Genomic DNA, 12,603 nt, shown 5'->3' on the forward strand with positions numbered 1-12,603 from the left:
TTGTGGCGAGCAAAGCGAGCCCGCAAGGGGACAAATTTCTTCTTTTGATGGCTTTTATAGGCATGGAACCGCACTTACACCCTCTGCATGTCACTTCCAGGTCCTTACCACAAGGGGAAATATAACCTACCATACGCCTTACCTAGCCCCCAATTTATAGTGCACCACACACAGGAGGGCACCATATTTATAGTGCATCAGTCACAGGAGTACCCCATAATCAGGGCTGGATTAATAATGGGGCTGTTGGAGCTACAGCTCCAGGCCCACCATCAGAATAGGCCCACAGAAGCAGCTGTGTGTGCTTCTGTAGTCAGGATTTTTTTTGCCTTCTATAGTAGCTTTCCGGTGGCCATCCGAGGGCCCCGCCCCCCGTCCGCGCACCCCCGTCCGCGCACCCCCGTCCACGCACTTCCTTGCCTGTGGCGCCGGTGGATCAAAAGCATAAATATGATGGCGGTGAATGGAGGGCTTTACTAGCCCTCCCAGCGCTGCTAATACACAGTGACCCGGCGGCATGGCCCCCTTTGCATCATGTGACATCACTCCGTGTGATGTCACGTAAGTGCCGCCCGGCGCCCGCCACCTCCGCACCCTGAAGTAATCGGCCGGCCCCGACTTTGTCCTCCTCCTCTAGCACAGGCAGGCTCAGCACTGCAGTTCCGTGAAGGCGGCCTGGCAGCAGCAGTCCTGAGGTAAGGTGCTTGTAAGTACTGCTGTCCAGGCTGTTGCTTTATACTAGTACAAATTGTACACAATGCAGGGCAGGCTGAGTTAAATATATATTTTGAGTATGCTTACACAAATTTGTAATATATATATATATATATATATACACACACTCGCACACACTGTGTGTGTATGTGTGTAGTACGAGTAGATATACTGTGTATATCCTTGAACAGGGCTGCAACTAGGGGAGGCTGGAGGTGCGGGTGCGCCGCTTTCCCCAGCGCCAGTGTCCTCCAGCTTGGCGCCGCAGGGAGGCTCTAAGCCGGATGCCCGCTGAGATGTTATTACCAGCAGGTGCCCGGCTCCTTCCCTGCAGCGCCACGGTAGCCAGAGGCTGGAGTTCTCTCCTGAACTCCAGCTTCTGGCTCTCCCCACGGCCTGGGCATTATAGAAGAGACGTCATGATGTCTTTCCCATAGTTTCGAGGAGCAGCTGGGAGGACGGGTGGCGGTGGACACAGGAGCGGGGTTTAAGATAAGTATTGTTTTTTGGGTTTTTTTGGAAGCGGCACTACAGGGGCATTACTAGGGGGCATTACCATATGGGCACTACAGGGCCATTACTAGGGGGCATTACGATATGGGCACTGCAGGGGCATTACTAGGGGACATTACCATATGGGCACTACAGGGGCATTACTAGGGGGCATTACGATATTGGCACTGCAGGGGCATTACTAGGGGGCATTACCATATGGGCACTACAGGGGCATTACTAGGGCACATTACTAAATGGGCACTGCAGGGGCATTACTATATGGGCACTACAGTCACATATTATTATACTGAAACATTCAGTGGTGCTTCAAGAGTTTGGGAGTCACAAATCCACCATGTGTCCAAATCTTTATACAATCACAAAGGCGCACACTCCTTTAATAATGAAAAATCTTCTTTTAGGGGTCTATGTACTAATAATCGTGGACCAGCAGCGATTATTATTTACCTAACTCGCAGGGGAAATTTTCATTTTGAATAAAAATATCCTGGCTATGTACTACGGGGAGCTCGCAAGGACAGTGGTTGCCACTGTCCATGTGAGTTATATCCTTGGCATTTAGGAGAAGTCTTTCACAGAGGTGAAAGACTTCCCCGGGGGAAGCTGATGCTGTGCATGTGCATGAGCACAGCATCAGCTTCTGGAACTGGCCGGGGGCTGTGGGGGAGAGATCAAAAGATCTCCCTCCTGCACCTGGAGCACCCATAGGCTTACAGTAGTTTTCACTTTATCTGAAGATGGTGTAAACTATTGTAGCAAAATTCAGAAAGGCTTCCATTTTGGAGTTTAGTACATAGGGGTCAGATCGTAGTCCCCATTGATAATAATGGAGACTGCGATCTGCAGCACTAATTAGCACTTTGCAGGAGATTTCTGTGAAATAGGAGCAATACATAAAATATTTTTATATGTCAAACAGCTTGATACATAAGCCCCTTAATCTTAAATCGTTACTACCCAAACATGAAGTATCCACAATGCATATTAACAGCATGAATGCCAAACAAGTACACTTCATCTTGTTTATGCTGTGCTGACTGTCTTGAGAATGGTCATACAAATAACGAAATGTCACCTGTTAAACTATGCAGTTGAATTGAATAAGGCATTCTGGCTGTTAATATGCATTGTGAATACTTCATGTTTGGGTGGTAACGATTGAAGAGTAAAAGAAGATTTTTCACTAGTAAAGGAGAGTGCTCATTTGTGATTGTAAATATATATAGAGAACGTGTTTGATTATTGGATGTCTGAAACAATGGCAAATGTGCAATATTTGAATGAGATAGGAAGGGGCAGGTGCAAGATTAAAATTTTGTCAGGATGCATACAAACAAAACTACCAAACTAAATACCCTCACTGGGCCAACAATGGTACAGCAGGATCCCAATCGCATTCTTTGTTTACAGCTTATTTGTAATCTCCCCCGGGAGACTTAGGGTCAGGCTGCTGGGAAGGGGGGGTTAGGTTTAGGCACTTGGGGGGGAGTGTTAGGCACCCCTAAGGGAGGGTTAGGGTTAGGCACCCCTAAGGGAGGGTTAGGGGTGAGGGGGTTAGGTTAGCGATACTTACCTCAGTGAGTGATCAGGATTTTCACCCCTGCCGGGCTGCCGCTGTCAGGATTAGAACTGCTGGCCATGCAGCCAGCGGTAAATCATACCGATTCCATGTGGAGATGAAGTGCAGTGATATTGTGATGGTAAGTAGTGTTGGGAGGTAATTCAGTGATATAGTATGGGGAAGTAATGTTGGGAGTTAGTTAGAGCTGATTATATCTCCTACGGTGACACACAATAGGCCCTTCCTAAATTTCAGCTCCAGGCCCATGTGGACCTTAATCTGGCACTGCCCATAATTATAGTGGACCACACACAGCAGTGCATTTAGAGAGTGTAACACACAGCAGTGCCCTCTATTAGTAACAAAGTAGTCACTCACAGCTCCCTGGAGGAAACACTTTCTACCTCCCCAGTCAGCAGTACTGCAACTCCCCAGCGGTCACTCTTCTACTCCCTGCTCTCAGTGCTGCAGATCCCGAGCGGTCACTCACCTCCACTGTGCCAGTAATGATGCAGCTCCCCTCGGCTGTGCAGCCACTCTCTTCTCTGCTGGTAGATCTGCAGCTCCTTGGTGGTCACTGCTCTTCCGCACCAGGAGTAATGCAGCTCCCTGTGACACAGGTACTCTGCACCCCGCTGCCGGCCTTGCTGCATCTTCCCACGGTGCAGTTATTTTCCCCACTGCAGACAGTGCTGTTGCTCCCAGCGGCATGGTCACTCTCCTCCCCTCTGCTGAAATATTGCTGCAGGGAGAAGCACCTGATCTATGATCGGGAGATGCCACAGTAATTGAAAATGGCGGATGAGCATTCCTCCCCGCGGGCCATGATATACATGCAGCATACCGCCCACTCCTGTAACTACCAATCTGTGACTGATTTTTAATTTTTTTATTTTACGATTTAGCTTTATTTTAAACTTTTCAATAGCACCTGGCTCTTCTAAAATCTGGTCGCCAGGAGTAAAATCTTAGTCGCCATGGCGACCTGGTGCCCGGGATTTGTTGAGCCCTGGAATATACTATACAAACTACCACAGACAAACTACCATGTAATTAGATGCTAAAACTAGACAAACGTTTTACTATGCCATTATACTTTTATCTGACCATTTGTGTGTTACCAAACTGAAATGAGAGAGAGAGATGTGATACTTTTCCATGTGGGGAGAGAGAAAGAGCCACCTTCTATTCTGTCAAGGCTGGGGACTCTGGTTTGCCTGGAGGAGAACTGGATATCAGCTCGAGGGAGTTTTGGGGTGTTTTAAGTAAAAATGGTCATATGTAACTCTTCCTTATATATGTAAAATATAATATTGTAGGCAGCAGTACAGTATAGGAATACTAATACAGTCAGCAATATATAATCAGTGGATCCACCTGGGACTGAGCTTGGAACATGCAATGGAGCCGGAATGAAACCGGACTTGAAACATATACTGAAACCAGAGTGGACCCGTACTGAGAGTTCACGATGAAGCTGAAATGGCATTTAACTGGAAACATAAACTGGAGCCAGAGTGGAATCGGACTGAGAGTTCACGATGAAGCTGAAATGGAATTGGACTTGAAACATAAATTGGAGCCGGAGTGGGACCAGACTGAGAGTTCACAATAACCCTGGAATAGAGTTGAACTTGAAACATAGCCTAGAGCCAGAGTGGGACCAGACTGAGACTTCACAATACTGCTGGAATGGAGTTGAACTTGAAACATAGACTGGAGCCGGATTAGGATCCGTCAGAATGTCTAAGACAAATAGCATGGGAGTTGGAGCCAAGGAGAAGTATCAGTGACAAAGCTCAGACTGCTGAATGATGTCAGGGCCAAGACTTATGTAACCTGTGATGCACAGTGATTGGCTTAAGCGGTCAGGTGGACACCAGCCTGGCTTAGCATTGGAGATCTAGAGGTCAGATGACTGGGACCAATATGGCAGTGCCACCAAAGCCCCGAGCCCCCTGAGACTACCACCACACCAAGAACCTGCAAGCAGCACATCAGGAGTTACTATGGTCGTGCCCAGTGTGTGGAGCCTGAGGGAATGCCACCAAAGCTCCAGGCCCCTGAGACCACCACCACATGGGGTACTCCCCAACAGCACACTCTGAGTGCCCCCACCAAGACAGAGCAACACGACCCTGAGGGTAAGCTCGGTTTGGGACATATTAGCTCCATTGTGTGGTTCCAGAGTGCATATTTGCTTAGAATGTGTTGGTATATTTAGCCTCTGCCCCCCCCCTGTGTGTGTGTCCAACCCAGGAAGTGGTCATAACCTATTTTCATGTCCATGGTAAGTGGGCGGTGTTGGGGATGGGGCCAAATGGTTTGCCTCATTAAGCCCTGCCCCTCACAGTAATTTGCCATGAACGCCACATATAAATAGTGGGTGGGGTCAAATGATGCAATTCTCATAGAAACATCCCTACTCACAGACCCGCCATTCCCCGGGAATATTCTCACCATTCTGCCCACTTCACTGGGAAGTGGGCAGAATATGGGAGTAGTGCCTACTCTTCTGGGGGTAAGGTTGGTTACCTGAAAAATCAAGAGCCCCCCGAAGGTCCCGGGAGGGTAGGCAAGTATGGCTCACTGTGACTTATATAAGGAAAAGTCCTCTCCCAGGATGTTGGAGAAGTTTTACCTATGTAAACTAGTCATCTCTCCACCACTTTTCAGTTTTTTTTAAATTTAACTAGGGACAAAAAAGTTAAGGACAAAAAAAAGCAAAAACCCTACAGAGAGCTTTGAATCATCAGGTTAATCATCTACTCAAGCTGATGATAATGTTATTTGAAGGATGCTGGCCTGTATAGAACTGAAATCTGATCTGTAGCCATGGCATTCTTGATCAGATGTATAGAATATGCCATGGAGGCAGTTCCATATAAACAAACCCATAAAGCCATGTGGCATGAAAGTCTATTAAGTAATTGTTCTAGGAATATGGTTTCCACTGGATGGCTGTATAAGTCCCAGGTTGTGGCCACTTATTGCTTAAGGTTTACAGTAAATATTTATCCTGGGGTGAGTGAAAGGCATTCATGTATACAGTAGCAGCCAAGGATCATTTAGTAATCAGCATCACCAGTCACTCATGCTCCCCTATTAACAGGAGTACCAGAGAGACTGCCTGAAAGTCTTGGTCTAGACTGGTCTGAGATGACTCTCTCAAATGTTGTTTAAAGGATGTTGTATCAGTACAGTCCCGCTACCTCTTAGGGATCAGGACAGTGATTGCCACCTGGGAGGACAGAGTAATACCCCTCTTACACTGGCCAAATAACCTGGGTTATTGCCGTGTCAACCCGAGTCACAGCTCAGTGGAAAAGGGGCCAGGGTTGGATTCCCGGGTCGAGTGATCTGGCATTTAAACACAGGTGGTGAGCAGGTTTGAAAACAGGAACCTGCGTCTGACCTGGGTACTGTTAGCACCGTATGGAGAGCCGGCTCACCGGCACTTGGAGATTATCTCATCTTCAAGTGTCGACAGAGGAGAAGCCCCGGCAATAACCTGTGTCCAGCCTGCAGTGTAAACGAGTTTTAAGCCACTGTGACACGGCTTGAAATCCATGTTCAGTACCAGGCTGGACCCAGTAATTCAATATAAAAGGGTTATATGTTAGATGATTTCAGCTCTTATCTTCTGAAACTCATCCTTATGCAGAAATGTCCTGTCATATTTCTGATTTAGCTTAGACAGTAGCTTGATGCAACAGCATATTTACAATATATCTTGATTTACACTTATCTTAAGATGCATGCAATTTAGAATACACACATTAGGCCACAGCACAGCAACTGTACTTTTAAGCTTACAGTAAATGAGACCAATTTGTAAGAATGTAGAAAATGTATGTGTCTCACCTTCATACACTAAGAGATGCCTTGATCTGCTCAACATCTCCCATCAGAAGATGGAAAATGTTATACCTGCCTTTTTTCACATTTAAAAACCATACATGTTCTTCAATTTGGGTGCATTTACACAAAACAAGTACAAAATTACCCGTATGCATTTTTATAAATTACCTGTGCTGAAGTTATTGTATGTTAAAAAAACTGCAACTCACAGTTAAGGGATAAAACATATTGCACATTCGGTATTTAGTACAGTATCAATGACAGTAACTAAAACTTAAATGTAAATACTATACTTTTTTTTAAACTTATCTTCAAATTTATCTTTCTATTGGGGGAAATCAGTTAGCCGCGAAAACGTAAACTTTTTGCACTGTTTGCCTGAATGTGTCACTTTTCGCCTCTTTCACGGCTGCTAAGATTTGAGCAATCCAATTGCAAAAGACACGATGTGGCATTCGCCCAAAACATGTTCGTGGCGTTAGCTGCGAAAAGTGCAGATTAACCTGGGGGAATGTGCCTGTACCCCAAAAAAAGTCAAACTAAGATAGGGTAATAGTGTAGAAGTGTTTTAGTGACCATAACCCAAGGGTTTGGGGTTATTCATTTATGTCAAATGGCTGTTATATGCATTTTTCTCTAACAGTGAAAAAATGATAGGAAACAATATTTTTTGGAGAAAATAAATGCTGTATATAATTTGGGGGTACATTAAAATGGGTGTAAGTATGTTTTTATGTCATAAAAGTGCATTTAAAAAAAAAAACTGTCACTAGAACCTGCAATCCCAAAAACACCTGTCCCATCCATACAGGCCCCCAAAATACCTACCCCACTACTTTAAACCCATTTCCAACACTTTTTAAATTTTCACCCCAAAAATGGCAAACTAATTAAAACATTCTTTTTGCCTAATTAGTCATTAAGGGGGTATCCAAGGGGTTCTGAACCAAGTCCCGACATCTTTGGCCAAAAATAGGGATTTTGCACAACTTATCACCTACTCTGAGATGGTGAAAACGTTTTTTGCCTATTGAGATTTCGTATCTCTAAAAAGCCGCAGCTAATAAAAAATGCACGATACGCACGATAAGCCGCAATTGTGTATAAAGTTTTACTTGTGCAAAGTTATTGCACAAAAGCGGCTTATTACGGATAATTGAATAAGACCCTAAGGGGTCTATGTACTAAGCAGTGTTAGGAGACAGAGTGAAAAGTGATAAGTCTGTGATAAGGTGCCAGCCAATCAGCTTCCAACTGTCATTTTTCAAACACAGCCTGTGAGATGGCAGGTGGGAGCTGATTGGCTGGCACCTTATCACTTCCTTATCACTTTTCACTCTGTCTCCTAACACTGCTTAGTAAATAGACCCCTAAATGTTAATTGGACATTTAAAAATAAAAACATTTTTAATAATATCTTTGATGTTACACAGATGGATTAGTCAAAGTAAGTGGCTCAGTGACTTTGACATTTGCATAAATATAGGGATTTCCTTAAAACCTGTGTTGGCTTATTCGTTGGAATGTACTGTAATATGACATGTCTGACCTTTTGGTTTTGCATTACTTTAAACATACCAAGGGTTTTAAGAGCAGTTTAATCTTTAAACTTTTGCATTTATCGTCAATAGTCACTTTATTAATTAACAATATTAATATTGGACATGTTGTACAGATTTTCACCACTTATCGGTTTCACCCACTGAACATTTGGATTACAGCAAACATTAGATATTTTTTATCTTATTTATTTTTCTTTGTAAGTTTGTTAAAAGCCATAAATTATATCCTAAGCAACCTGATCTGTTTATGTTATATCAGGCTTACTGGTGATTAGCGTTAAAAGAAGACACCATAAGACATTCCTATAACGCTACAGAAAGTGACAGTGACAGCTGGCTTAGTGTATTGTCGTACTCATGTGTTCAGCAGTTCCATGATCAAGTGTCTCAGCACTTTTTTACAGTTTCTGAAACCAACTTCAGCTCCCTGCATTTGGGAAGAGGTATAAACGCAAGCCAAAAGTCTTTCTCAATCTCCAGATTAGAGTATGAAAGCCAAAGACGACTTGAATTAAGATTTCATGTTTGTAAAATAATTTCTTTGGGTAAACCATGGGAGCCAGATTTTCAAATCAATCCTCCAGAAACAAGAAGACCAAAGGGCAAAATGTGCCAGAAAAACAAATAATGCTTAATTCATTATTAGCCGCTGATCCACCAATGAAAAAGGTTGAGGTAAATGTCAACTTTGTTTTAAAGAACGCTACTGAAGTCCCAGGCTTTGTATGGCACATGACAGCAGTTGAAAAGCTCAACCTCTCCCACAACAAACTGTCTGTACTGCCTCCAACAGTGGCCAAACTCCAACAACTATCGGTGTTGAACCTGTGTGGAAATTGCATTGTTCACCTTCCCAGAGAGATCGGCCGGCTGAAAAATCTCAAAGTGTTGTTTGTCAACATGAATTACCTGTGTGAAGTGCCAGAGGAACTGAGCTTATGTAGGAAGCTGGAGGTTCTCAGCTTGTCACACAATTTTATTACAGGACTTCCATCTGCATACAGTGACTTATCTAAACTGAGGAAGCTAAATTTAAGCAACAATCGGATAGTTAACATTCCTGCCTGTGTCTTTCAGATTAAAATGCTGGATTTTCTACACCTTGGATCAAACAAAATAAAAAGTATTGCAGAGAATATTAAGTATTTGGAATGTTTGAAAATACTGATTATTGACAATAACTGCATTAATGCTTTACCTCACTCTATCTGCCTATTGACCTCTTTGGAGCTGTTAAATGTGGATTACAATAATATACAAACACTACCCACCGATCTCTATTTGTTAAGGAGATTGACAAGAATTGCTTGGAGCCCAATGGGTAAAGGTCTTCATGTTGTAAACAATCCCTTAGTCAAACCTTTGTCGGAGACTGTGGATGGTGGGCTAGATATGCTCTTTTGTTACCTTAAAGACATAAAAAAGTTACATTGACTAATGACAATACTAATAAAATAATAGATAATCACTTAACTACAATATAATGGTGTAAATCAAACTAAGGTTTAGAAGAATTGCAGGACAATTATTTGATTATAATGGATTTTCACCATTGTAAACTTTTCAATAAAATGTTTTTTTTTTTATTTAGAAATCAGTATTAATAACTGTAGCATCTAATAAACACATTTAAAATGTTTAAATATGTGTATATGTTAAAAAATATTTTGAACTAATACTTAACTTATAATATGACACTTTAATATGTCAATTAATTTATTTGTTTTGAAAGTGGGTTTGTAGCTTCATCTTCTACTTAACTCAGTCTTACACGTATTGTTTTATAGCTTTTCAGGTGGATTGTTACTAGTTTATACAATGTGTGGGTTTTTAAATATAATGAATTAATGCTTAACTTGCCAATCTGTTTGGTGCCATCTGCTGGAAAAATATAGTATAACTTTTATTTTCGTGCTTCCAAACATTGTAGAAAAAAAGTACACTACACTGAGGGTATTATTCAGCAAGGAATGCAGCTACTTATATGCACCCAATTGTCCAATTAATTTGCACTCCGCATGCGTATGCATCGCAGTGCGCGCACGCGAGCCAGACGCTGCTATCGGGACTGTGGTCGCAGAGGATAAGCAGACGCATGGCAAAGTGATTGACAGGAAGTGCCGTTTGTGGGTGGTGACGGGGGGGGGTAGTCAGGGAAACGCCGGCGTGCCAGTGCGTTTGAATGCTGTTGCAGGGGTGTGCATAAATTAGCCACTGCGATACCAGACGCAGCCTGAGGTCTCATAGCGTGTGCATAGCGTGTGTATAGCGTGTGCTGAAGTAAGCAATTACTGACTGAGGTCTGACCTGCCTTAACTGTGCATATGGGTCCGATGTTACCGATTGTTTCACTATGTTGCCCAAGTATACGGATGTGAGTAAGGGGAAGTGGGCGTTCTTATGTTAGGCTGTGATCGCAATGCGAATGCAAAAATTTACATATCACCTCTGATATTAGCCACTGGATTGCGTGCGTATAAGCAGATTAGCGATCCTTGCTGAATCAGGCCCTGAATCTTTTATAGGAATAAGCAAAAAATATTATGTTGCACCAATTGATAAAATGCAGGATTCTAAAGCGACTAAAAGTATTTCTCTGAACATTAGAAAGAAGCATTCACAAATAAAACTAGTCATTGAGTTGTACAGTAATGACACTTACATTTGTTCTAGGAAAGATTTATTAATGTACTGTACCAAAGTGATAGAAAAAATGACCTTCATTTACAGTATATACAGTATTAGTAAAGTGTAACAATAATACCTCATTGCATCTTCAATTAAAGCTTTGCGAAATGTTAAAAAATGTATAAAAGAAAGAAATGTATATTTGTAAAATACATAAAAAGATTAAGGTTCCATCTCCCGGTAATTAAATGTTTTCTCCTGTATGAATACGTAAGTTGTGTTCCATTGCCACAAGCCCCATCCCCCTGCCAAGACCTCCGATGTTGGGAAATAGATTTACACACAACACATTTATTAAAATACTAGCATCAATTTAAGAAGATATACTGCAGAGCCGTACCTAGGCATTTTGGTGCCCTCTGCTTGAAAGAGCTTTGGTGCCCCCCCCCCCATCGCTGCCCGCTGTAAAGGGTATTAGTAGCTGTGCTCCTGGCAGAGAAGGAGCCGGGCACACCGCTACTATTATTATACATTGCAGTGGGCAGATGCGGTAGATGAGAGGGGGTGATCGCGGGTGGAGGTGGTCGGTTACGGCCCTTATATACTGTATCCTCTGTGCAGAGGCATATCTATAATGGGTGCAAGGTGTGCAGTGCACATGGGCCCCTGGGTCTAGGGGTGTCCACCCTGCACACTCTGCACCCATACTTTCTTATACCTACCTCTCCGATGTTCCACATCGGCTGGAGAAGCGCTACACAGAAAGCCTAGAAAATGTTCACCGCAGTCATTTTCCCAGCATTCTGCGCATGCACAGTAGGGAAATCACCAGGAAAATGGCTGCCACACCATTTTCTCGGTGTCCTGAGCATGCGCAGTAGACTCCAGACACAGACTAGTGCCCGGAGTCTACTGAACATGTCAGTGCGCTGTGGCCAACGGAGAGAGAGGGGGTGGCCCTGGACGGTGAGTGGACACGGGCCCCCTCCTCTCTAAATACGCTCCTCCTCTGTGGTATTATCTAATAGGTGTAACTGTTAATTGATGGTATCTAAAAAAAATCTATTTTGATTTAGTTTCAATTACAGTTGTAAACCTAACATTAGCTACGAATGTTACTAGTAGAGCTGCTGTTTGCCATTACTAAGTTCATTTAATTTCTTCTCTTCTCTTTTCATGTATTGGGTTATAACAGTGTGCTATACTTCGAAGGTATATATCTAGGTTTAGGTTGTTGGAAAATAACATCATTAGCCGTATTCAGAGAAGGATGCAATGCTGCAGTTTTCGCAAATGGTCGATGTTTTTTCTAATGTGCATGCACCGGAATCGCACGGTACATGTGCCGCTATAGTCTTGTGATGACGGTTACAGAGAGGATTTATTTGCAAAGTGATTGACAGTCAGGGACCTTTTGTGGACGGTAATGGGGGGGTGGCGACTGAAACGCAGGCATGTTGCAACCATTTTCGGTCCATGCCTCAGACTGTGAATGCGATCCCGTATGCAGTTCCCAAGACTCTGGCGTCTCAGCTCCAATCAACTTATCTGCGTCCAATGTTGCGTCTTTGTATGCAAGTGCTTGAATTTGCAATACCGCTGGTGGGCGTCTCAATACATATCCTGTCTGTTGTTACATTTGCAGAGTCGCTGTGTACATAGACGCGGTCGCCATGGGATTTGCGTAGATCTCAGATTCAGACCCATTGTACACTTTCATTTTTACAGAGATAAAAAATTATTTTAGTAACATTTAGGAAA

The 12,603-nt window shown here is 43.1% G+C and overlaps 1 protein-coding gene across 1 annotated transcript; it reads left to right on the forward strand.

The window, feature by feature from the left end:
- The first annotated feature begins 8,552 nt into the window (after positions 1 to 8,552).
- LRRC30 (leucine rich repeat containing 30) lies at positions 8,553 to 10,860 on the forward strand. Its single transcript, XM_088469812.1, has one exon. It carries the CDS (start codon positions 8,767 to 8,769, stop codon positions 9,646 to 9,648), a length of 882 nt encoding a protein of 293 aa, XP_088325938.1. The 5' UTR covers positions 8,553 to 8,766; the 3' UTR covers positions 9,649 to 10,860.
- Positions 10,861 to 12,603: the final 1,743 nt, after the last annotated feature.

Source organism: Taudactylus pleione, unplaced genomic scaffold (genome assembly GCF_031769625.1).
Source record: "Taudactylus pleione unplaced genomic scaffold, aTauple2 ptg000093l, whole genome shotgun sequence".
In the NCBI taxonomy this organism is placed as follows: Eukaryota; Metazoa; Chordata; class Amphibia; order Anura; family Myobatrachidae; genus Taudactylus; species Taudactylus pleione.